This window comes from Larus michahellis, chromosome 7, assembly GCF_964199755.1.
Source record: "Larus michahellis chromosome 7, bLarMic1.1, whole genome shotgun sequence".
Lineage (NCBI taxonomy): Eukaryota > Metazoa > Chordata > Aves > Charadriiformes > Laridae > Larus > Larus michahellis.
In genome coordinates, this window is record NC_133902.1 from 3,586,214 (window position 1) to 3,612,843 (window position 26,630).

Sequence of the window (26,630 nt, forward strand, 5' to 3'; positions counted from 1 at the left end):
ATTTCCAATGCGTACCATATCAGCTAAGAAATGGCTTCTGTCAACACGTTCTAACACACAAGTTCTTAAGATCAGGCAAAAATAGTTGTTTCGTTAAAACACTTGGAACAGAATGTAACTCTACTTTAAAGTTTTAATTAAAATAAACATTGGAGCAACCTGTTCTTCATACTGCTCGAATACACCTTCAGATAAAAAGCAACGCATTAGTTCCAAACAAGTTTTGCATGCTCCATTACCCAGGTTGAATGTTTATATTAAACCCTGCGCGTATCACAGTAATGTGCCTAGGAAAAACCCAGACTCATTTACCTGCACATTACAGCATCAGGCACTCTGTTGTTTTTTCGGCATTTCTCTGAAAAACATTAAAGCTGTTCTTCCATGATGAAAGTACTGAACTCCGCCGTTTCAGTGAGAAAACTGAAACCCCGCATTTCGCACAATTTATGCCCCAAGCACAGGTGTATGTACTAGTTCCACCAGTTTCACAACCGTCGGGGCTCAGCAGTGCTATTAGAGGGACAAGGACACTGGCCTGTGAGGCCGGATGGGCAGCAACAACCTGTAGCACCTTCTTTTTTTCAGGGAATCCAGTCAGAAGGTAAAAGACAAGAACCAGATTCAGGTCTTTACCTACATCGCACAGGGAAGGGCGGTCACAGCAGGGACAGTCCCCAAGTCTCACGTGTGACCCAGGACTGGAATAACGTTTATGCCCCGCTGTCACCACCGCTTTTTTCCTTTGTCCCGTCATGAAAATAAGCAAGCTCGCACTGTGACAGTGGTTTTATGGACTGCAAACCCCTAAGCAAAGCTGTATCCTGCTTTTTATTTTATGGCAAATGAGCTGTTCACACTAAACTGCTACAGTGAAAATATTATTAATCACAAACTACCACTTCTGACTGTTTTTGTTATCTGTCCTGAGTGGCTGTTTCCTAGCCACATCCCTCTAGAAATCTTCCAACTGGGTCAAAGTCTGACTTTCAGAAGCAACACCAAAACATCTTCTACTTGGGTACGTACAGTTAACATTACTTCAGTTCTTCTCAGAGAATAAGCATATGCTCACAAGGAATTAGTTCAGTAATGATGGTGACCTTTTTCAAAAAGCACATGCTATGGAAGGCTGTACAAAAATCTTTCACTTGGTGACACCAAGTGGGCAAAAGGATCAGCAACATCTGCACAAAGTTTGCCTCCGCGGACACGCTCAATCGCTCTAGGTTTGATGAGAATCTTATTTTCTACACCTCCTATAAAGAGCATTGAAGCATTATAGCCTCCTAGTTACACTGGCGTAACGAATATAATAAGGAATTTCAGCCTCAGATGCCTTTTTTTTTATTATTTAAGCACCTCTATTTTAAGTCGCCAAGATTCCCCCCCGAACGCTTTTAACTTGTTTATCAACATCCATTGCAGACCAATCTCGGAATGAGTCATTATCACAGAAGCAGCCCTTTTAACTCATACTAGGGACACTGAAGAATGCTGACAAGCCGCAGAGTACGCGTCTCTTTTCCCTTTCTCCACATCTGGCAATTAATTTTAGATTTGCACATTTGGACCATTATTTAGAAAAGATGCAGAACATCAGCTAGAGTGCTATTGCTGCAGGAACAGATTCTGCCATCTCTGTAGCAGGCTTCAAAATAAAGGTTGAGGCCAAAATAATGAAGAAACATAAAGCCTGGAACAAGCTACAGAAATAGCTGCATTTGCTCTTCTTGCTGTTAGGGGTATTTAAGGCCTAATCTCTCCAGTAATTACAGCAGCAGTATTAGTATCGCTTCTTTAAACTGTTTAAAGCAAGTAAATTACCAAACACCAGATAGAATGCTTACACAACTAAAACCCAATTACGCTATCTGCAGTGTGTATACATCTACTTTATCGTATTATATAGCAAATTACAGGAGCGCTCAGCATGTTTATTAAATATGTATTGTGTAATGGAAAATCTTTCCTTAATGCAGTGAAGAGACAAAAACCAGACCCAGTTGGGGTTTTTTGAGAGAATTTTAATGTATGTGTAATCAAAACTGCAACTGTTACCATTTAACACCTTAGTGCAGAAAAACATGTAGTGTTTACAAACATTAGTCTCCAACCTCACCAGCATGTTTTATTGGATTCCTTCTTCCTCAGACATTTTCAGCATAAACACCTGGAATACAACAGCATGGGTAAGTTAAACCATTGAACACTAAATATTAACCCATTTGTTAATACAGGAGATATCATCAGAAAAACCTTTGCTCACCACCAGTCAATCTGCCGGTAATTCCAGCAATTTTTGGTTAGTTTCATCATATGATATCTTTAGGTAAATTGATACATTTCGAGTAGAAGCAAGACCATTATCCCTTTACTCTACAGTGCTGTCAGCAAAACTGTAGTGCAGAAGACAACTACTCTTACACATTTACTGTCCACATTTTATTTTAAGTATTTGCGTAGAACTTCATCAATTACACTTTTAGAGCTAAGAGTAGGCAGAACTAGAAACACAGTCAATGAGAATGTTCTCCACTAGGTCATGTTTCTGAGACTGTAGCCAAAAACCATCACAATGAACTACTAAACTCACCCAGAAGAATTTCCTGCTCTTGCTGTCTCACCGCCTTCCGTGGGACTTGTGAAGAGCTGTAACATTAATTGGCAGGCATTAATAACGATCATCTCATGGCAGATGAGACCTGCAAGCTATACCTAACCTAAACATAAAGATACCAGGAAATAAGTATCAGGCTTTAAATTCTGCAGATGAGAGGACGGAAAACAGATTTATTCAAGCTATGAAGTGTATAAACGCCCCTCAAGCTTCTGACAGCCTGTAAGTCTCATTTATTCTCAACTTAGATTCCACCTGGTATAAAGCTCTACATGATCCAGAGAAATTCATCACTTACCTTCACATTATGGCCATCTCCAAAGAGCGACCTGCTCCCAGTCCTAATTGTGTCACATTTAGCTGGAAAGACCAGGCTCTGCACATAAAGTGAAACAGATGGACATGAAGCTACGTTAGGTGTCACAGGAGCACTAAGGAAGTACAAAGAAAAGTTGCCTGATTAGTTCTAGAATACAAATTTCTAGAACTCAAACTCTGCATGCAGCTGTTATTTCAGACAAATAAGAAGGTTATCGTCAGTTCTCGCATCTGACGGCACTTCCTATTCAGGGTTATCATCATCAACAGCTTCTGTACTTCATCACTTAAAACACTGTAATTGTATCATCTTGAACCAACAGCTGTAGATTTTCCACTTTTTTATAAATGTTTATAAAAGGCATTAAGTAAAACTAGTTTTAATTCATTTTTATTCGTTTAACTTGCTTTAAGATGTAATTATTACAGGTTATTTTCAATTAACGGTTCTGTATTTAACTGCTTTACACCATTGGCATAGAAGGCCTGGAACTTTCTCAACAACTTTGCAAAGCTTAGTTCAAAATAGACTTTAACTTACTCTTTACTTCAGGATATCTTTCTGCTGTGGGAAAAAAAGCAAGAGAAGTATTACTAGAATGCTCTTGAGCAGTAATTTTTAAACAATTATTAAGTACGTTTATCCATAAAAAAAAAAAAAACTTTTAACAAAAACACACGAAAAACAGAACTTCACCACCAACAGCCTGCTTGCAATTCCACCCGTGCTTGCACTGATATCATGAATCACCAAAATATTTATATGGGGCACCTTTCAGTAGTCAACAATCCTCTCTAAACTGTTTTTAGTCAGGAAACTCAGAAATCTCGCTTACTCAGCTCGCCAGGCTACATTTACCATAAGGACAATTTTTCAATTGAAATTTCACACAGCATCGGTTCTAAGGTTGTGACGTTCATTGCACAGAAAGGGTCTGGCACATCAGACAACCAAAACAGTGACCTCTTGGCTAGAAAAATATCGCCATAAAAATAAAATAAAAAAACCTTGAAGGCATACGAATGCCCGGCACAAACCACAAAAGCGTTACCTCCACAGGCCTCGCGGAGCTCTGAGTTTGGCAAAACCCTGCCCCAGAAGGGCAAGTGAGCAGGCAGGAGGCTCATGATGAGGAAGGAACCGAATGTGAAGAGGCTTCGCCCTCCGAGGCCTCTCTCCCAAGCTCCAGGAGCTGGGCAACGGCAGCACCAGGCCGCCCGCGGGGTTTTACCTCACACACACACACCCCGCTCGCCCCCAGGCCTCCCGCCCCAGCCCACCCCCTTGTAACCTACCGTGGAGCCGTTCCAGCAGTCCCGGCTCCGCTGGCGGGGCCCCCGGTGCCGGTGTCCGCCCCCATGGCCGGCCTGTGGGGACAAGGGGAGTCAGGCGCCGCGTGCTCCGAGGCCACCCCCCACTCCCCGCACGTCACCAACGGCCGCCCGCGTGCCACACCGCCCCCCATGGCTGCCTCGGATGGTCGGGCCCGGCCCGAGCCGCCCTGGGGACGGGGAGGCACGGCGCAACCCACCACTGCCGGAGGGGGGAGACCCGCACCTCAGCCTGCTAAACGATAAACCGGCCTCCACCTCCCCCCTGCCCGCTTTCCACAACGTCCAACCGCACCCGGCGGCCCGCGAGCCCCATCCCACCTCGCACAGCGCACGCTGGAAGAAAGGGCGTGAACGCTCCCGGCCGCCGTTTATGAAGGCTTGGGACGTACCACTACGCGGCCGGGGGGGCGGCCCGTGCCACTGCTCCCGCCAGGCGGGGGAGGGCCGAGGCATCCATTTCCCGCAGCATGGACCGGGAAGGAGCCGGGCCTGGGGCTCCTCCCAGCGTCCCGGGCTGGTGGGACCCTGACCTTCGGGAAGTGGAAAGCGGGCTCGTTAAGACTGGGCTGGGACAGACTGGAGCTCGGCGCGGGGACCCTCATGTGCCCCGCTGCGGGCAGCCAAGGGAGCAGCCGCCGGCCGTTCGCCAAGAGGAGCAGCGCTGCCCTTGGTTATGCGCGTTCCAGCAAAACTGGGGAGGTCGGAGTGATTTCGGACCACTTTTATTTGGAATAGAACAGCTGTTTAAAATAAAAGTCTCATTATTTTCACATTATAATGTCATCTTGAACCGAAAATAAGAGGTTTTTGCTTTCCTCGCCCCCGTCTGTAAAAAAGTGGCCCTCCCTTTGAAGTCGCCCCCCCACCCCACACTGACACCGGCCGGAGGGGAGCAGCAGGCACAGAGATCTCTTTTCCACAATATAACAGTCCCCTGAACCCCATTTACCAAAAAAAAATAGCTTTTCAACACAGCAAAAACTTGCTAGAAGAAGGACTAGTGTGGTCCTATAACGAGTCACCTAAAATTCAGAACCATTTTTTCCTTCGAGGCACAGATCCTCCAGCAAAAGCCAAACAACTTCTTGCAATTTAAGTTCATTTTAGTAAAACACGCACGTTGCACTTCTCAGTATCAGAACATTAATTTCTGCATCAAATTCCTTGAAGGTTCTTGCATTCTTTTTATTACACAAAGAGTTCTAATTACTTAATTTTCCTCCTTACACTGACATTGCAATTTGTCTAACCTGGAATACATTAATATTTGGGAGTTCAGTGCAAGATCAAGGACACGTTAGCTAAGAGCAAAACAGGTGACCACAACGAAAAGGGGACTTAGAACAAAATTCTCTATGCAATCTCTCTCTAGGTCAAATAGATTTAAGTTAACCACATTGAGGAAAAAACATTCGCTACAGATTCAGTGCTCATTTTTAATTATCAGAACCCAGCAGTTCATGTTCAGGCAACTAAGGAAGACCAAAGCTAGAATCCCTGATACCAGCAAACACTTTTCAAGGCTTCTCTGTACACTATAAAAATGCAAAACCAGGCAAACACTCAACTATGAAAAAAAAAAAAAAACAAACAACCAGCCAAACCTCTCTGTAGGTCCCTTCCTTGAACAGTAAACCTCTATTTTTCTTGCAGCTAGGCTACCATGCTCTCATTGACGCACGTAACCCTCCCCTCTAACCACAAACATGACAGACCCGACTAATGTGGAGACATTCGTAAGGTGTAATTACGACTACCTGGAAAACAGAACCGGTGTCAATGGCTCCTATTCCTCCAACACGAGCCTTTGCCTACATCGCTTTTCTTGATTTCACCCAGTTGAGGGTCTTTTCTATCAGTTGAAGAGATTCTCTCTTCCCATTCTGCCCTCCATACCAGTTAGTCTGTCCTTCACCAGGCTCAAGTTGTGAGTATTTACACGGAAACACAGCGGTTTTCAGCAACATGAACAGTAGAACACAACCAGCTGCTGAGCTTAAATCATGCCAGGGTTCAGAACGCAGAAGCCCTTCTTCATAGACCAGGTTCATATCTACTATCTCCCTTCAGGAAAAGGAAAGGTCATAACGGATTCAAAGCAGTAATACAACACAACGGTTTACTGGCAAAAAGACACTGGTTAAATAAATTTTATCAGGAAGTTGGAAAAATGGGTACGGTATGGGTATGATTCTATTTGAAAGCTTTGGAAGAGCTATTAATGAAAGCGCACGTTAAAATGAATTATTACAGTGATCAGACATTGCAGTCCTTTACTCTCAACAGTACTTTTATGAGACATATTTATATATTCAATAATTAAGTATAAAATCAAGGATGAGTGTCAAAAAACAAGGAAATAATAAGGCTTGAAGCCCAGTCAGTCCCCAGATTACCCTTCTAGTCACTGTACCTTTCATTTTACCTTTAATTTTACATGCTGCTATTCTTACACATAATAAAGCAATAAGAAAAGTTAATTGCAGATTCCTTGCTTTTGTGAAGCCTCAAACCTACTTCAACTTAGTACAAAAATAGGGGGGAAAAAACCATTTGTTTGTTAAAGAGCAGAAAGGGGAAGAGATATTCATAGACGTTTTGGACTGAAAGAACCTGGGAAACAGGGACAAAGCAAACAAATTTTCAGACTATCAAAATGTAGCAGACAATGTTTTTGCTACTTGTTCTGTTTACCAGAATGTGATGTGCTAGCATTATTCCTTATTTAGAATTATTGGCAATTAAAATAAATGCCATAGGCAACAAGAAAAAATTGCAGGTGCACACCAGTCAAACCTTTTTCCTACCTAGAGAGGGTATGCGGGTAAAAAAGCTGAAGGTAACAAGTCAACCATGTGCACATCCACGCGTACTACACAGTAAGAACATTCAAAAATATTGACATGAGACAGTGATCCTATAGTTTTCCTTTTCTCTTTTAGTTATATATATATATATACAGTTAAACAGCACATAGGAAAACACCACTATAGCTTTCACCGTGGCCAACATGAAAATTCTCACAAATATAAAAGTGGATGTTTTTAAATTGTTAGATTTCTTCGAAACATAATACAGATAAAATGAAGGAAATATAATTTCTCATCATGTAACAAAAAAAAAAAAATTAAACCCTTGGGAATTTACACAATTCTCAACCATCCAACTTTGCAGTCTTGAACATCTCAATCCCTACTACAGCAGAATAGAGTATCGCCAAAAGAAATGAGCAGAATTCCTTGAGAGCAGTGATGCTACTTGGATACTATGTGAAATTTCACCGTACTAAAACGTTTCGCTTAGATTTACATTCAGTATTTTGGAGGAAGGGAACGTCATAGTCCCTTCATGCTTTATCCTTGCTGGCTGCCTACCCAGGAAGCATTATTGTTATTACTTCAAGAGGAAAGGAAAGGTGCTGGTAAGAGCCAGAAGGGCAAGGCAATGATGTTGATTACGAAATGCCCTGTTCTTTGGATGAACTGTGTAAAATATTTTGTTAAAAGGCTCCAGGTCAAAAATATTAAGAACAAAAAGGTAGTCTTAAAAATACAGAGCACTTCTGCCTCTTTTTTTAAGTTCAAAGCTTGGGGAAAAGTGTTTTGCTAGAATTAACTACAGGTTTGCTGTAATAAACATATATGACAATGCCCTACGTAACACAGGGCCAACCACAGACTCCAGACAAACGTGACTGCTTTAGGTTTCAAGTGGTAAACGCATCTCTATTATTGTATAAAAGGAACAGAGACACTTCTGGAACCTTCACTGCAGAGTCTTTGCCAGTGTCCAGCTTTTGGGCAAAGGAAATCTTGCCACACGGCAGAGTCACAATCTTGAGGATCAGAATGTCAAAACAATCATGATTCAGTGTCAGATCCAGAACTGCTTTCTCGGCTGATTTCAATTTGTAGAGATGGTAAATTATCCAATCGGCTCTTTTTTTGCCGAGACTGTTCTTTTTCCTTAATGAGAGCACCCCAAACCCGCTGGAGCTCTGAATCGTCTTCCTCTGGAGATGCCACAGAGTTTTCGGGTTTATCTGAAGTCTTTTCTTGTGTTTTCGGAGCAGACCCTAACCGGGTCCATAAATTACCTAGTCAGATGAAAAACAAACATTTTTTAAAAAAAGACAGGACTAAGAGGAATTCTGGAGGCAGTCTGAGGAACCTAGTCTTAAATTCACCACATCCCTAAGCTCCTCGTACTCCTCCCACAGTAACGTTTGGCACGGAACTTACTAAGCTTTGAAGCAGTAGTTGAAATTAAAATATGGGAGGCTCAGCACAGTCCCGTTCACTGTTTCCCATTTACAGAGAATGCTACACACAGGTCTGAAGTGCCATTGCATCTGTTACACTTGTTTTAGGGCCCCGTTTTGACCACAATTTTAAAGTAGTCCTCTACTTTTAAGTATCGCTATGTAAAAATATTGTTCATAAAACATACTCATCTCAACCTACCTACGTGTATTTAGATTTCAAAGCTCTGAACAAACATTTGCAAATTCATCTTGAATTTCACTCAACTGAACATGCATCCTGATTTTCTGCTCAGCTTTCTCTCATACTCTAAAATCAAAGGCACTGCAGCATTACATTTTCTCCAGAAAACTAACCTGATTTCTTCTCTCTGGTATCAGAGTAGAGGCCTTTTACATCTTGTTTGGGGATTCCTAACCGGCTGTGTACATCTGATATTGGTTCTCGACGAGGAGCAGAGGTACTACTTGGAGGTTTATCTTCTGGAGAATGTGGTCTTTTTCCCAGTCTTTGCCGCACATCTAGGGATATTTTCAGTGATTAAAATTACAAAAATCACGACGCATTTACTTTAGCTCTGCCAGCTAATTTTACCCTCATCGCACAATTTGAAGAACTTGAAACTAGACAGATTCTCTGTTTATATCTTTTCTTTTCATTAAGTCCTCCATACTCAGATTTCAGTCCTGGCAATGTCTGCAATAAAACTTAGCCAGATTTAACTTTTTTCTTTTTTTTTTGGCAATAAATTTGACATTTAATGTTTTCAGGTTGTGCTATGTCCTGAAGATTGAAAAACTAAATTCAAAAAACTAAGTTATGCCATGGCTTGCTGCATTTCTCTTTTAGCAGCACAGCATATATGTATCCAGCATGAGGTACGATTATACAAAAATTGGTACCCCTTCAACCATTCTTTTTGGATAACAGATATCTTGCTTTAGAATTCTAATACTGCTTGATATTTTGCAGAATAGAATGAAAAACAGAATATAAGAATCCAAAATATATTGATACTTAACCCATGATGTGAGCCTTACGCTCAGAAGTTTACCTGGTTTAGCTAGGTATTCCTCGTCTTGAAGAAGTTTCAAACAAAAACATAAAGGCGAAGTCACAGGATTTATGTGCCAACTTGTCAGAACCCAAAAATGTGCAGGAGGGGTAAAAGACAGTAACATAACTTCAACATTACATTGATACAAAAGAGTACCTTTCATTTATCAGTCAGATAATCCTGCATACTATGTACTGTCAAAAGTAGCTGAAATTACACATACCGTAGTCAAAAAAGCCTCAGTCAATTAAGCCCAAAAACTAAACCCTGCCAATTGAAAAAATACATCTATGATCACATAATACACGTTCTTTCATGTAAGTAGCTAGTGTTTCATGTTTCGTTTTCTACATGAGCTCCCCCACATGCTGTGTTCCTCAGAGTTGTACAGTCTCTGCACCAAGGAGTGAGGAAATCAAAAAAGACAAAGCGGAGGGAAATAGAAACAGGCAAATAAATTGGATAAAAATAAATGTCAGTCTCACTCAAATGTACTTAATTTTTCCCCAAAGCAATCCCCAATTCAGTCTCTTAGTGAAGAAAAATTAACTGTATGGATGCAGAAGCTGCTGCTGAACGGAATTCCCCCAGGTCTGTTAGTTGCAGTGGAGCACAGTTGTGAAGTGAATATATCCATTTTAATGAGCCAGTCGCAATTCTGCACAATATAAGAGTTTAAAATTACCTGATTTTACAGTGCTGTTTGGCTGACGCGGCCCAGTATTATTCTGACGTTTTTCTTCTAACAGTAGTCTTACATCTGCGACTTTCTCTGATGATCCTTTACTGCCAATCCGATTTTTGATGTTACTGGTTGCTATGCTATCTGCTCGCATGGAATTCCTAAAAAAACAGGCAATAGATTTAACATCCCTCAAATGAAATGACAACTAGTATAGTTCTTAGGTCTTCTTGTATGAAAATTACATCATAGAAAACAGTAATATCAGGATTTCTCTAGAGAAACAGAGCTAAAAACATTAGTTAGAAGAGCACGAGTTCCAGTCAGAATCCCAAACTTAGCAATAATCACATGAATACCTCAGTAACCATTTCAAGGCAGGTATCGAGTTTGTCTCCTTATGCTTGTGTCTCTGGATCAAAATTCAGAGCAGATAAGCAACCGGAAAATTGCTGAAAGACTTGACATTATAATGAAGTATAATCATACTACTGAAGGGACGTACGTTAAAGTTATTTTAATAATCTACATTATATGTGATTTTGGTTAATATGCCCATAATGAATGTAAATTCCTTTTAGTCATCAACTTCTAAGGGTCATTCTTCTTTCTGAGAAAAAAGGAAGGGGTAAAAGGAAAAGAGAAAGGAGTTTTTTCTCCCTGGCCTAGCTACGAAATGCAAGAAGTTAACTGTGCTTGCTTGCATATATCTCTATTGATTCCACTTTGAGCTTAACTATTATCAATAAGCAGGGTTACAGAAATCTGCAAAGGAAGCCGTATTTTACAAATGTCAATTACAATTAAAAGCCTGTATCAGCGTTTTCTGTATTTTGTATTTCTTTTTAAAATATCTACTACAAAGTTGTGTTAAGAATTGAAAGAGTAGCTTCAACAGTTTGTCTTTAAGCTTTGACAGCTCTGTCACTAATTAAAATTTAGAATGCCTTTTCACTGCTACTTTTAAAGAATAAGAAACTTTTACCTAATATTTTTCAGTTGAGATTCCACCTCATCTGCATACATTGTCATTTTCATGCTCTTTTTGGGAGAGGGCGTTGATATCATTTTCAGTTCAAGATCATAGTCCATTTCATCAGAATCCGATGCACTAGCACTCGATCGTCTTGCTGCACTGCGGTCTCGGGACTGTTTGAAAGCTTGCAGTTCATCACGGTACTCTACCACAACTCTGTCATCTTCATCCATATCCTGATCTTCTTCCTCCTCTTCTTCCTCCTCAATAGGCTCTTCAGGAACATTTATTAAGCCTGTAGCAAAACAGATTCTGATAAACTGAAGTTTATCATTCATATCTTATAAGGTACCTTAAAACCAATACCAAAAAAAAAAAAAAATCACTGTAATTAATGATCCCCTACAAATGAGTCTTTGTAGTTCTCCGAGGCTAAGGAGAGAGAATATTTTGCAAAATATTCTAAGTAGAATATGTATTACAGAATAGTTTAAGGGGAAGAAAGTCACCACAGGACAAAAAGGTCCATGGTGTTTACTGTCTCAGAAGCCTGCTCAAGCATAAAGCTGGGCTGAATATGTAAAGTACAACTGCCTCTTGTAGTAGGTGCAGCTCATACTGCCTGAACCATCAATTCCTATGATCTCGCAGGGCTTAATGTGACAACTGCAGGCTCCGTGATAATTCTGTCAAGTCCTGGAAGCAGTAATGCCAAAAAGAAACTACCATTAGTATGAATTTATCACACATACTGATTTAAATATAAATCAACAACTTAAATTTAGTCCTCAGCCGTATGCAAGCACCTTTTCAGGAAGCAGTATGTTATTAACATGCAAAATTTTCCACGAGATTTGCCACATCCACGGCTGTATTTTTAACAGGCCATTCATATGAAACTTTGACACTGTATTTGTCTCACATCAAAGATTTTTACACCAATTATTTTTCTAATGCACACCCCCTACCTTAGGGAGTAGATGAAGATATTCAAGCCTAATTAATGGAATTTTCTAATCTTTATTGTTCTACATCTAGAGCTTGCTTTTTCATAGAACAAAAGAACTGACATAGCAAGTAGGACAAATTGTGAAGAAGTTTAAGTTATCCCTTCTTTTTGCCCTTGATACTATAGCCCTCGTCTCCTAAATTTGTAAAAGAAAAACACCGCGTAACAAGTAGCAGCTCTTTTGGTAAGCCAATGAGCAGCGTGAAGCTTTGCCTCAGTTGTTCCCTGCAACCTCTTAAAATGTGATTCAGTTATAGGTATCTTTTTTAAAAGTACATGTCACTTTCCTGCACCGCAGGGGATTAGACGAGGCACTGCTGAAGGTCCTTTTCAGCCCTCCATTCCCTGGTTGTGTTCTTACAGGGTCGAAGGGTTGACACACCGGCATCAATTACCTGAATGACGATGTTTATAAGGAGTCGTCAGGCCAACATCATCCCCAATAAGTGTCCTTTTCTTTATCACATCCCGATGGATTCGACGCGAATGGTACCTTCGTTTCCTGAAACACCGTAAAAAGAATGACAATCCTGTCACAGAAAAGGCATAATGAATGAGCCATATTCAGTCCTAGATTAAGACATGCAATTATGACTCACTTTAATAGCAGACATACATTTATGTCAGAGATTGGTTCTAAATATTTTCAGTACAAACATTCTTTATTTTCATGAGAACACACTCCCCTTGCAAATTCATAGTCACATTGCAAAAACATTATTTATGCATAAGAAGCATCTACATAAACTGAAGAGAAAGCAAATCCACAAATTACAACAGTTTTAGACCACCTTGTCCAATTACTGCACCATTCCAATTCCTCTGCCCAATACTCACCAAGAATTGCTAAGAATTCCCTTCATGCCACCGTAATTCGGATTGCCGTATTTCATGTAATACTGGCTTCGCCTTGCAGCTCCCAGCTCTTTTTTGTCATCTGAAAAAACATAAAAGGAATATTTCCCTCTTAGAATATATCTTACAACACTAGCATAAAAATAAATAACCATCCAGTCAAAGACTGAATATGTTTTAGAGGTCAGCATTACTTTAATCTCCTTCGTGAAGGATACAATTTTGCTGACACCTCTGAAATTCTTCCTACCACCACAGTTTTATTTGTGTCCAGAAACTTAATTCTAGGGAAACTGAGTTTCTACATATCAGCTTAACAGAGCAGTACATCCCACTGTCAGTGCTGGAGGCTATACTTACCTTAATCACGGCCTTTCTTTTCTTTATGAATGTCTCACTTCCCACGTGGCCCAGACATTATATGGATTTTCATTTTACTCATAAATACCATTTAATATCTCAACTGTATTTAGCAGTCATTTCCACTAACACCTCGTTAGCATCTCAAATGATTTTCATATTTATAAAACGCGAAATTTACCTCTGTGGAGAAGGGCATCATAAAACCTGTTCTATGGTATTGGGAAGAATGCCCTGAGCTCAAGATAAAAATTTTATGTACAATAGTTCTCATACAACTTGAACTGGATTTAACTCACACATTAAATGCGGATTTATTGCAAAATCTTAATATCTAATGATTAGCAAAAAACCTAACAATTTTGCAAATAAAAATTAGGTACTTTGAGTCATTAATTAGTTAACAAATAGAAACTACAACAAGCAATTAATTCATTATGCTTGTTAAGTTGTTCATTTACCTTTAGTAGCAAATCTCATGAATAGCTTGTTTCCTTTAGCCAGTTTATTGGCAGGGCGAAGATCATTACGCAGGAGAGAATCCTCTTCTACCTGGGAGAGGGCATCCAACTTTGGGGGGCAAAAAAGGTATTTTGGACTCAAAAATAAAATTACCGTTGAACAAAAATGGATTGCTTACAGAGAAGCAATCAACTGATTATTAAGTTACTTTTCAAATGATGTTCAAATGAACTCTGCTTTTTTTCTTGACAAAGTAATGTCAATTTTTAAAGTAATTTGCCCTGAAGATTTAAAATATTTCCTTTTCTTGCTTCATAACATTATCTCCGATTATTAAATCCAATAATTTTCAAATGACACTACACTACTGACTGAAATGCAGAAAATAAATAGCACAACTTGGACACTGAAAACAACTATTTGAATTTTTTGCTTGTTTCATACCTAAATGGTTTTACTAACAGGTTCTCATGCTTCATACAATGACCAAGAGGCGCTTTTTTTTCATTTACATCTGCTTTATAGAAACTAAAATTCAGACTTCCATGATGTATGAGTGTTCACTGAGCCATTCCTAAACAAAATACTAATCACACCTATTATATATTCAGCCAGTGAAGATTAAATTACTTACAAAACATCAATGCGTACACTGATTCCCACCCGAATCTATGGACAGCCTAAATCCTATTTGTCTCTAAGCTCTGCCTTCAATGCTGAAAGGCCACCGCCATCCGCTATTGTTCTTTTATTGCCCCCTCTCAGCAAAACGGAGCAGCCAGTCTAGCTCTTACTTGCTGGATGCCCTACAACTCTTCAAAATCTACTTTCACAAAACACTCTTACGTAGCTATTCTCACCAACAGCATACCTGCACTTCCTGTCATTTCCCCATCTAATTTACTTTGATAACTAAATTGTGAATTGCAAATATATATGGTTATAACTAGAACGTTATGAAGACTTTACACCAGTCGGAGCAGAACTTCCATAATAGTGTTTTCGCTTTCCTTCTGTACTCACCTCAACGTCACTTTGATTGTCGTCCTCAACCTCGCCTTCTTCTGTCTCATCATCAGAACTTTCCTCCTGTTTTTCTAAGAAGAAAAATAAGCGGGGGGGGGAAAAAAATAACCTCCATTTTAGTGCGTCAGTCACATTTGATTATTATTACCTATATTCTCCGAAATCAAACGGAAGGTGTTATCCTTTCTTCTGTGCAGCCTAGAGAATAATTAAAACAGTAAGTGTCCACAGAAATTTGAAGCACAGATGAGCACAGAATAACATTAACTAGGCAGGCCCTGTGCAGATAACTGCCTGCACCAGCACACTTGGATTAATTTAATTCTTTGAAAGCAAATGCAATTGCCCTGCATTTCAGGGTATGAGAGAGCTCAGCAAGGCCAAGACTGTAAAAGGCATATAAAAGCCTACTTCCTTCAGCCTCCCTTTAAAAAGCTGCAAGGACCTACAAGTATCCTATACTAACAATGTAAAACGGGTTATTATTCAAAAGCTTAGAAGTTTCTGAGAGAGAGCAGGAGGAAAAAAAAACCTTAGTGACTTAATTTCAAAGTGAACTAACTAACAAAAAAGTACACACTTTCAGAACTAATAAAATTGTGAGATGCATAGATTTTTCAAGGTTCTTTTTAGCACAGTGTAAGAAAATTTCTATCAGAATATTTTTTTTCAGTCCTCAGGAAAAAAAGAAAAGTAGTGATTATGGACAACTATCAACATCTACCAATATCATTTGCAAAGATCTCAAAGTACTTCATAGAGAGACTTAAAAAAAACCAACATGCTTATACTTCGGAGTTCTTACTCTTACCCAACAATAGACTTGAAAACTTATAATAGAGAGCAGCAGATGTTCAAAAGATCCTGAAAATATACCCAAGTTCGAAGAAAGGAGTAAAGTGCAATTAACCAAACTGTAAACAAATTAGCCAAATTCAAACCTGAATAATTAAGTTCCATCAGGGACAGCACTCAAGCACCACTTCTCCCCCGCCCCGCCCAGGCAATAAGCTTCTCACAGTAAAGATTAGTCTCTTGCTTCCCTAAACATCCAAAAAGCCCTCAAATTCCTATCTAAAAAAGGAACGCAACTGAGCCAGATTACCCCAGTATACCTGTATGCATCTCACACCTTAAGATGTAATTGAACAGTTTGTACTTTATCCAATATCCCACTTTTCCAGGTGAACAAGTTTATGTAGGAGTAATTTAGATGGCAGTTTTTATTTTGAGATGTGGTGTAATGATGACACAATATGTAATTTATAGCCAACAAGATTAAATACATATATTTATGCTCCATTTAAACAAGACAGTCACTAATCTCCAAAAACTTTATAACAAGCCTTACTTGAAGCATTATCAATATCTGCCCAAAAATTAAAGTCACGTGGATGACTGAGGAGCCACTGCATTGTAGAGAAAAGCAACAAGAAAAGGCGATAAGTTAGAAGGACCCAGAAGTTTTACAAACCCTAAACCCGACTTTCTAGAAAGGCTTTTGGTAGCACTGCAAATACTTAATAGAGAGATCGGCTACTTGCATTTTGTTCACATAGCACGGTTAAGAAATATCTATGGAAGAGTTAATAAATACATCATCTCTCTTTGCTTTGTACTGTGTGGCGCAGTACTTTGAACCACAGTAATTTATCACACCAGCCTAACACCAAAGCAGTCCTACGGTAGCAAAAGCCTGATTTTTAAACTTTCACCCATAAAAGTAAAATAAATTTACAATTCAATTTGCAATTCAGGTACCAAATTTATCACAACATAAAGATGTAGTTTCGCTGCTTTGCTCTTTTATAACTGACCTTTCAGTGCGCTGCTTTCTTGAAAAGTATCCCGGCCAAATTTAGAGATGATATATACAGTGGTGAAGCGATACAGTCACATCAGTGTGAACTTAAAGGATGGCGATGTATCAAGAAAGGAATTAACTGTGGTATTTCAAAAATAGGACATTTTCTTACACATGCTTTTTCCACACTTAATATCCATCCTTTTACTGCCTTTGTACGCACACCACCCTGATTTATTTCTGTGCAACATGTACCACTATAAATATCATATCTGAATATGACCCTGCATCTAACATGTTCAGTATCGACTGAATTACTGCTTTTGGTCTAGCTCCAACCCACCTTTTAAGAAGCAGCTTCTTCAAAAGGTTTCCAAGATGAAAGCCTTTTTTAAAGTGGCAGAATACATTTACCTGAAACTGTACGACAGAAGCTCCTTCAGTAATTTAGATTATGCAATACCCAAGCACAAGTTTAAAGTTTCATTGATTTAACTAGATGATGTCTATATATGCATATCTCAATCTACCTTTCTTGGGTTTTTCAGCTGTCTTCTCTTCATTGTTTTCTCTGCTTTTTGTTTTCTCCTGATCAGGCAAGGAACTCATATTTATTAAAGCTCGTGTTGCTGTTACTTCATCAAGCCAGACCACATTACCTATGACATATATAAACACACAGAAAAATAAAATGAGGTTTTTTATAATCGAGCAGTTACATACACTGCCTTACTGGAGGGAAACTACTACAAAAGCTCAGAAATGCTCTTATATAGTGACATGACAAAGAAGTCATCAAATATACCTCGTGCAGAGGAAGTCATGTTCTTCAACACACTTGATAACTGGAGGGAACACAGCTTTTGTTGCATGACAACAAACAACTGATCAAAACCAAAATCACTGAAATGCACAGCCATATATATTAGAGACTGCTTTCTGAGCACAGAAAAATAGGATACTGTGTCAGGGTCAGTGTATTTCATGACTGTATTATTACACAAATGTGATTAAAGGAGAAAAAAGAAGAAAAAAAAAAAAAAGAAGAAAGCAGCCTTGACTTTTTTCCCTAAAAAGAATTGCAATTTAACAGAACCTTGGACCTCATTGCAGAATTCTGTTAATCTTTTCCAAAAAGTGGGAAAATAGGAGAGACTGCTCAAGCACAGATTACAGTGTACACAGGTTAACAACATGATTCGGTACGTGCCTCGTACATGCCTCGTACGTGCCTTAAGTATCATCAGATGGTACCAAAATATAACTTACTAGGCCAATTAAAAGCATTTTATAGATGCTGAAATTCAAAGAGCTAAAACTGCTTAGAAATAGATTTTGAACAAAAGCTTTCTGCATGGATGCATTCAGTGCAAAATACAGCAACAAATGTAATTTACTGCTCTGCTGTTAAGCAGAGTGTATTCAGCTATGAAGAAAACTACAGTGTCCCAAAATAAAAGATTCTCTTTTAAATTATTTGAACAGACAAGATTTACAAGGTGAAGAACACCCAGATATGATTGGCTAATAACTTCAATGATTGGCTAATAACTTTTCATTTATGTATGCCTACCTGCTCATCACATCTCCGAATTTTCAAAGCCTTTATCATTTTACGTTCATCAGTTTGAAACACAGAACACTGTCTAAATTCACCTTTGCCCTAAGACACCTTGAGATGTAATTCAGTTGGGAATGTTAAAATTTCTACCATTCAAATTTATCCTCAAAAGACAATGTTTTTCTTGGAATTTTCACCAAATGTAGCTGACATGCTAACTCAGATACAGCGTGAAAATTAATCACTAAAAAATGTGTGTATAAACCATAACTGGGTAAAGTACCATTACAACTCTGAAGCCTGCATTTTTGCGCTGCAATTTCACTCTGGTTTCACACTAAATTGACACATCTAATATCTAAGAAAAAGGATAATCAGACAATCTTAGAAATGTAGCCTCAGATACAAAGTTAAATTGTGCACTCGCTATCTTACACATCACCACAACTTCACCTAGCAGCTCTTTACTGCAGTTGTCCACCCAGGGCTCACTGCATTTCAAATTTTCTGTCACCTTGTGGCAGCACATCAAGCCATCATACACAGTGACTTCATGGTTACCAATATTTCGTAGTACACCGTATCTTTCGTCTGGCACTTGAACGTAATTCCTTCAGGGTCATTCCAGGGAACCATGCTACTAATTCTCAGGTCTCAGCCATGCTTGTCACTAAATCAGTTTCCAGCAATTCCAATCCAATTGGAAAACCTGCACTGGCTCCTACTTCTTTTTCTGCGATTTCAGTTACAGTATTTCTAGCCACATGACAATCTTGGAGCCTTCCATTTCCATGATCCAGCGCCAAACTGTAGCAAACAGCTCTTGCACGCTCATTAATATCACCGAAGAAAGCATGACTGTCAACAACCTTGTATCTTTCTGGCAATCTCACTGCTTGCTTACGCCCCGAAACAGCCCTTGTAGTGTGAATTTACATTCCTTTTCCAATCTATGTAAATCACATTCAACTGCTACCTTCTTACACCCACTAATTTCTACTTGAGAATGCACTAAACAAATATGGCAGCAAGTCTGCTCCTTTGCAGCACAAAAGCGTACCAACCTGCCTAACTGCACACAGCTCAATAACCTTCTCTCAGAATGTCATCTTTTCTGACACTCGCAAGCGGGTATACCATTTATGTCAAGACGTAAGCAGCACAAAATTTTAGACATTTTTTCCCCCCACTTAAGAGACCTGCAAGTTATTCTATGCTATATTTTTCCAATAATAAATAGACAACCAGATAGTGGGTTTGATTTTCACCATATGCTATTAACTCTTTTCTTCTAAATCTCTTTAGACTAAGGCAAATGACAGGGAAATTGAGACAGACAAAGACTTTGAAAGCCACTAAGACATCTGAAGTACAGCTATAACTGATATTAAAAAAAGAATAAGAATTACAAACAATAAACCATTTACTTACATGATGTATCATCTAGCCACTCAATATGAGCAGGAGGATACTCTTTGAAATAAGCAAAGATGTCCTGTGTACTCATCTCATCCACTCCACAAATGTAGATTGTGTCTAGTCTCACTTTAGGAATTGCTGTAAAGAGGAAGAGATACAAAACGGGTACTCATTTCTATAGAGCAAGCTTTTATATCAGTAACATATGGGTTTATAAAGCAAACATTTCAAAGAAGTTAAAGGGAAGCTAATTAAAGCAAGTACGATGTACGCCATTCTAAAACATCATAATTGGAATTATTATTCCACAATGCAAAACTTTAATAAATTGAGAATTAAAAAGAAGTAACATTACAAGCATTGGTAAATGCAGGTACTGCATAGCAATCAAACTGCCTTAATAACTTTTTTTTTTTTAATGCTGCCAAAGTACTACCATGAAGTACTGAAGAGCCGGAATACTAATGAGGCCTGTGACCAGGACATGTGTACAAAGCACTTCCCCATCTGATGGAGAGCTGTTATAGGCCACGGCTTAGCAGATCCAAGCCGCCAGCTGGAAAAAAAAGCCCTGAGAACTAACTGAATGCCAAAAGCGCCAATCTGTTGTGCACACATCTCCCAGCTGATCTGCTTATATTCCAACATGCCCAGCTTGCCATCTAAGAGCACATGCGCAACCAGCCAGCTTCACTGTACATACAGCACAGAATCTGATCTCACTGTGCATGGGACACAGAGTCCTCCGCTCGTACACGGTCTTTTCAAAGAATTTATACATTCTTAAAGCAGTACTGATCCAGAAAATGAATCTTGGATACGTAGCATTAGGTGCCGTTGCCAAACAGTAATAAGGTACATAAAAAATTATTTCTGCTTTCTGGGGTTGGTAAAAATCAAGGAGTGAAATGACAACTGTCAAGTAGTTTAAAAAGTAATGGCATTAAAACAAAAACGTGAAAAAAATAACCCAAAGTGATTTCTTTTGGCAATGAACTGGAAAAACCTCTGGGGACGCAGGAAATATTACAACATATATCAAGGAAAGGAACTGTGAGGAAGTAAACAAAGGGATCTTTTCTTCTTGTCTGTTAGATAAATTCATACCTTTCTTCATCATGTCCCGATCCAGCGCCACATTCCTTTGGGCGAGATTCACTTCAGCTCGAAAATGAAAGCGTTTTGCTCTTTGTTCCTTTTTCTCAATTGCTTCCTGTGAAATGCCAAACAATGCAGTCAAAACAGGAATCACAGCAGCATTCCCAACAAGTTACACTGAAGGACCAGATATTTAAAATACAATCTAACAGACAGTAGCAATCTATATTAATAATTCTATCAATTCTTAAGAGACTTTTAAGTTTCAGAATGTAGAAATAATTCACTAAAACATTTCTGTGCTACGTAACAGTTTTAATCTAAGCCCAACACCATAATGGGAAATAAGATGCATGGAAAACAAGGTGTCTTGGACAATGCTCAGACTCCATGATGGAACAGTAACATTATCTTTTTTCCTTCCTAACAAACATACAGGGACTGTGCTCAAAAAAAGCTCTCTTAAAACAAGCATTTCTACCACATGCAAAATCCATCTTTTAAGATTACAAATAATTTTCCCTGTCTGTTTTTTAAATATATACAAAAATGTAAACTCGCCTCTCCGAGCGTGAATTTAACAATACTAGCTGGAGTGCTGACTATAGAGATCGTATTTAGACTGGCAATTCAAGCTGCTTTTAAGTAGCTCATGAGCAACAGCTTATGTGGGTCTTGTGTAATTTTTGAAACTGACTGAGAAACTCCTTATTCTACAGAATTTATTAGGGAGCATTATAGATTTTTGGACCTTACTAACCAAAGTCAAATTTGAAATACAACTGTGATTACACAAGAACTGCCACCAATGATATCCAAATAAACATGGGCTTTTTACTAGTTTTTAAAGATTGCCAAAATGTATTTGACCACATTTCTTAAAGTTTTTCAGAGCTGCAGCATTAAAGAACCTAAGAACAGATGACACCTTTGCCCTGACAAGGGGAACTTCAAATTATTTACCAAATTACAGTGCACACAAGCCAGATATTAAAGCCGAAAAGCTGATTTTCAGCCTTCATCTAGAATCCTTTTTGTACTCTTTGATAAGCACAGTCTTCTGAGCTTCTGTAATGCAAAATGGGAATTCATGTCATTTGTCAACACACTGTTGTGGTGGGGATTCATATTTGTTAGAACATGTAAAATTGTATCAGTCCTATAAAGTATAGCACTAAACGCTTTTTCTCCACTACCAAATGCTAGATACAGCGGTCAATTGTACAATATGAAACAACAGCCAATTTGGTAGTAAACGTACAGAGACGAACTGCAGGATTAAGTTACACAGAATTATGTAACTTTAAGTTATTTAAATGCAACAGCTGTTCACATTCTTCAAACTATGTCTTAAATAATTAAACAATAAGATTCCCTTGGAAGATACGAGGCAATGAAACTAGATTTTCCTGCCAAGCACTTGTTCTTCCTTCTGTCACTGACCTAAGAGGAAAACCCACAGCCGGCTTGTCTCAAAGCACTTTGTTTTGCAATATCGAGTGGCACCAAGGCAATTTCAATAGAAACATTTTCAGGTTCTGGCACACAAATTTTTGTAACTTAAAAATGCTAATTCTCACAGTTTACAAGAGATATCAGGTCCTGATACAGGCCACAACCAATAAAAGGAGAATTCCCTAGTTGTTGAAAAATGTCAGCTATATGAACATGAGGCTGAGCTTCTGTGCATGTTGGGGAAGAAATAAATGAAATGGTTTCTCCTTTCCAGTAGCAATAATTAAAATACGTTGAAGAACGATAACACAAAAATTACCTTGGATGTTACATCTATCCCAGTAATGAAACTTCCAGCTTTGTTTTCATATCTCCTACTAGTGTCCTGAAACAAAGCAAAACGGTGACGAAATCTCAATGAACACTGAAAGCAACATACTTGCTATGCTGAAAAAAAATAGGGCCACTTCTACAAGAAATATATTCTCTTCTCCAAGACGCATCCCTAGACAGACAGGTACACACAAGCGATAACCATCACTGATGTCAGTCAAGTAAAAGCATATGAACTGAACCAAACTTCCTTTACTGGAAGCATTCTTTCCTGTGGCAAAATTTAGTTTCTGCCACTGCTTAGGTTTTTACTTACTCCCTCTCAGCAATCCAGGTGAAGTCATCAAACACTTTTCCTAACTAAAACTTCCACCGTTTTGGTTTCAGGTATAATTTCCTTGTAAACGTGAACGGATTTAACAGTGATACCTGTCTCCTGAAGTGTCAATTTGCAACTTCTAGTCTCAAAAGTCAGTACGTCAAACAATATCCACACCTAAACAACTAAGTTTTACTCCATTCTTACCGTTATTTCAAACCCCACTTCCAAATACCATCAGGATGAAACATTACTGTTTTGATACCACCCTACTGATAAAGAGTATAAATGGAGAATTATGTGGGGAAAAAAAAGAAATTACAAGTTTCATTTCCACTGATCAGGACTGTGGAATTCACAAGACTGCACTAAACCACACAGACCTTGGACCAGCGACCTAACTCTGCCCCTTCCATGGTTTGCATATGTAAAAACGGTACATCTTCACCCTGGCACCCTCAGAACCACCACCAGCTTGAGGCTGGAAGAAAACATCTTGCTTTCTCTAGGGATAAATGTGTCATTTACACTTGCGCTGCAATAATTATATTGGCTAAAGGACTTTTTCTAGCAAGTAGCCAGTGTCAGTTTAGAAATACCAAAGTACGCACAATCTAACTGCTTTTCTTAGTAACAGCATCAAAGTTTGTCTAATGCTGCCAAATGTTTAGTTATTAAAAAGAAAAAGCAAAATAAACATTATTTTTAAAGTTAAAACCCCCACTGTCTAAGGTTGAGTCACGAAGCACAAGGAGGGTGCTGTCTCTTAGGCTACATATTTGGTAGAAGCTCAGGCACGTTGGTAGCTCAGTTAATTAGAGATTTGTTTCTAAAGTAATTTCCACACAAGTTTTGAGAGCAAAAGACCACTTAAAGAGTTTAGAAGAACTCTGACCCATTTTTAGGTATTAAACGTTAATCCTACTAAAATGCGTACGGGAACAATTAGCAAAAATGAAAAAAGGGGGGGAGGGGTATTGAAAACCCTCAAACCCCACCCATCAGGGCCCGCATTTCCAGTGCCTCTGACTCAGTTCTCCCAGTTAACCTCCCTGCTCCCCACTCTGGGTATTCCCTGCGTTCCTTTCATCAAGCGCTGCTTTTACACTCTTCCACCCACAGCTGCCGTATACAGTCCACCACTACATCCCAAATCCTCTTCTTCACCACCTCCTTTACTGCCTTCATTCCCAAACACAACCCGGACGCTTCCTCCTACAGTTTGCCCCCAAACTCCCCTCAGACACCCCTAAGCCCCCCTCATGCCCCTTCTCCCGCCATCCTCACCCCATCGCTTCCCCGCACACACCCCACGTCGCCCCCTTTCCCACGAATGTACCCCCAAATGCCCTTACAAACCCCCGCAGATCCTCACACCCCCCCACGTACCCGGCCCCCCTCAGGAGCTGGTCCTCTTATCCCCCCTGCCCGTGACCCCACCGCACGCTCCTCACCGGAATGAGCTCCCGGAGCGAGCGCCTCACAGGGATGGTCTCCAGCTCGCCCTCTTCCACTTCCATAGGTTCAGGCTCCGGGCCGCGCGCCTCCGCCGTTGTCGCCGTCGCCTCCGCCTTCACCGAGATCCGCAGGCCCCGCACGGCCGCCATGGCTCCGCCAGGCCCGCCCTCCGCTCGGCCAGCGAGACGGCAGCGCCGCCGCCCAGAGCGCCGCCGCCCGGAACCACCACCGAGACCGTCCGGGCGGGTAGAGCGCCACCCGAGGCGAGAGGCGGTTGGAGGGGGTCTCAGGCCATAGAGAGGTGGGGAGAGCGCGGCGCCGCCGGTCCTCCAGCGCCACGGGGAGCGGGAGGGCCCCGCCGCCATTTTCCCCGCAGGGGCTGCCTCAGCGGGGAGCCAAGCGCGGGGTGTGTGGAAACACAGACCCGGGGCGGGGGGCAGGCCCAGACCTCGTTATAGCAGGCTCTGCTTCCCGCAACAATTTGTTTAAACAGCGATCTGGATTCTTAAAGCGTTCATTTTGCCCCCCTTCCGTGCTAGAGAAAGATCCCGGCGGAATTTTACACTTCTGGTAAAACAAAGCGAATTTTCACCTTACAGCTCTCCGCAGTGGCTGTATCCCGTTGGTTTTGGGCTCGCTTATTCTCTTTGCCAAGTGCTGTTTTCCCACCCCAGTGTTCAGGAGAGAGCAGCCCTCTCCCCCCTCAGCCTAAATAACCGTATTGGTCTTATCTCTCCCCATGCAACAAGCTCCTCGTTCCCCTAATTAACACTAATCAGCTCTGTCCCTCTCGCACACAGCGGACCAGAACCCCGCTCTAGCCGAGGGCTCGTTCCTGCCTTGGCATCGTTGTTTCCAGTTTGTGATACCACAACCGAAGGGCTCCACGCCACGTCGTCACCCCCGTTCAGCCACACCAGCCAATTTCAGTAAGAATTCCTAATATTTCCCCCGCTGCAGGACCCTTGCACCCTGCTTAGGCTGCTCCATTCCTCAGTTCTGCACGTTTTCAAAGCAAAATACTCCTGCGATATGTCAGTTTCCCTCCAATTGACGGGACTTCCCAGCAAAATCCACTGGCAAATTTTGACCTTTTCACAAAGAAATTTTGCAGCTGGCGACATCCTCCCCTTACGCATAACCCAGTGGGGCTAATATATCTTCTCGCTACCCATCACACACTCCAAGCTCATTTATTTTTAAGAGTCTCTGTGCAGAGGTTTTTGCACAATAGCCAATGTCACCTGCATTCACCAAAAGTGCTATATTTGGCGGTGACATCATGTAGCCAGCATCTGGCAGGACCCTCCGACACGGGCGATGCTGCCAAGGCCGGTGTGAACAGTTACAGTAGAGGCCGCCCACCCAGAACCTGAACACCAGGAGCAAACAGGACACAGACACATCCTGCGAGCAGCGGATTCCGAAATAATTGCAATAATTGCAAGAGGAAGCACATTTCTGTGGCAGAAAACGCTACTTCTTGAGGTTCACGGGGAAAAGAAACCAAACCATGCACCTTTTCCTCCTTTAATTTTGTAAGTAGGGCACGGTATTGCCGTTCGTGATCTAGACCAGATTTCCAAAGCCAAACCCTTCGAGTCCTGGCTGGGGCAGGACTGTGTGACACCAGGATGCTGTCATTAGCAGGCGAAGCCTTCAGTTAACCCAGATGTTTCCTTATTTTGTTTTAACACCCTTGAATGTCGCCTAGGACAGAACACTGCTGCACCACAGCGCTCTCCGCCTGGCAGAATTTCAAGACTTCCTTCACCAAACTCAGCAAGAAGCTTTCTACCAATTAACTGTGGCTTCAGATCAGTTGCCAAAGTTTTAGAGCTCCTTAGGAAAAAATCATCTCTAGGCTGAATGGGACAATCAAATCAGGAGAGGAAAACAAAGCCTGGGTGCCGGTGGGGCTTTTACTGCCAGGTCAGTGAATGGAATATTCTCTTGATATTTTACTTCTTTCAAAATCTCGTTATTAACAGTGACTTCTTCAGAATGACAAGCTCATTTATTTTTATTCTTCTGAGACTTTCTTTCACATTCGCCTCAGGCTGCAATCCCTCTGCCTGTGTAGGAAGCAGGTTTGTGCAGCAGGGCTCCACCTTTATTGTAGCCCTCGTGCAGAACGGATGGGTCAAGGGTAGTAAACTACTGAAGGAAAAGGGAATTTAGAAAAGGTTATCATTATCTGGAGAAGCCCTAAGTAAGGAAA

At 40.5% G+C, this 26,630-nt stretch overlaps 1 protein-coding gene and 2 non-coding genes across 3 annotated transcripts; all 3 read right to left on the bottom strand.

Annotated features, from left to right (window-relative positions):
* Nucleotides 1-2,247: 2,247 nt before the first annotated feature.
* Nucleotides 2,248-2,321, bottom strand: LOC141746949 (small nucleolar RNA SNORD65). The gene has a single exon (XR_012588552.1). It is a non-coding gene; the product is annotated as a small nucleolar RNA SNORD65 (small nucleolar RNA).
* Nucleotides 2,322-3,131: 810 nt separating this feature from the next.
* Nucleotides 3,132-3,206, bottom strand: LOC141746943 (small nucleolar RNA SNORD49). The gene has a single exon (XR_012588546.1). It is a non-coding gene; the product is annotated as a small nucleolar RNA SNORD49 (small nucleolar RNA).
* A 3,987-nt stretch (nt 3,207-7,193) lies between these two features.
* NCBP3 (nuclear cap binding subunit 3) lies at nt 7,194-24,630 on the bottom strand. Its single transcript, XM_074596342.1, has 13 exons — nt 24,406-24,630; nt 22,619-22,684; nt 20,854-20,959; nt 19,759-19,884; nt 17,297-17,425; nt 14,960-15,033; nt 13,936-14,044; nt 13,097-13,196; nt 12,655-12,761; nt 11,260-11,545; nt 10,278-10,435; nt 8,892-9,056; nt 7,194-8,369 (listed from the first exon to the last, which is right to left on the bottom strand). The coding sequence occupies exons 1-13, from the start codon at nt 24,556-24,558 to the stop codon at nt 8,134-8,136; spliced, it is 1,815 nt and encodes a 604-aa protein (XP_074452443.1). The 5' UTR covers nt 24,559-24,630; the 3' UTR covers nt 7,194-8,133.
* Between the last annotated feature and the right edge of the window lie 2,000 nt (nt 24,631-26,630).

Bases quoted from the DNA above. Each gene is read 5' to 3' on its own strand.
- NCBP3 (XM_074596342.1), bottom strand. From the start codon at position 24,558: ATGGCGGCCGTGCGGGGCCTGCGGATCTCGGTGAAGGCGGAGGCGACG. The intron at 13,197-13,935 runs GTAAATGAACAA...ATGTTTTTTCAG, and splicing joins CATGAGATTTGCTACTAAAG to ATGACAAAAAAGAGCTGGGA. The intron at 10,436-11,259 runs GTAAAAGTTTCT...CTGTTTTTTTAG, and splicing joins TCTCAACTGAAAAATATTAG to GAATTCCATGCGAGCAGATA.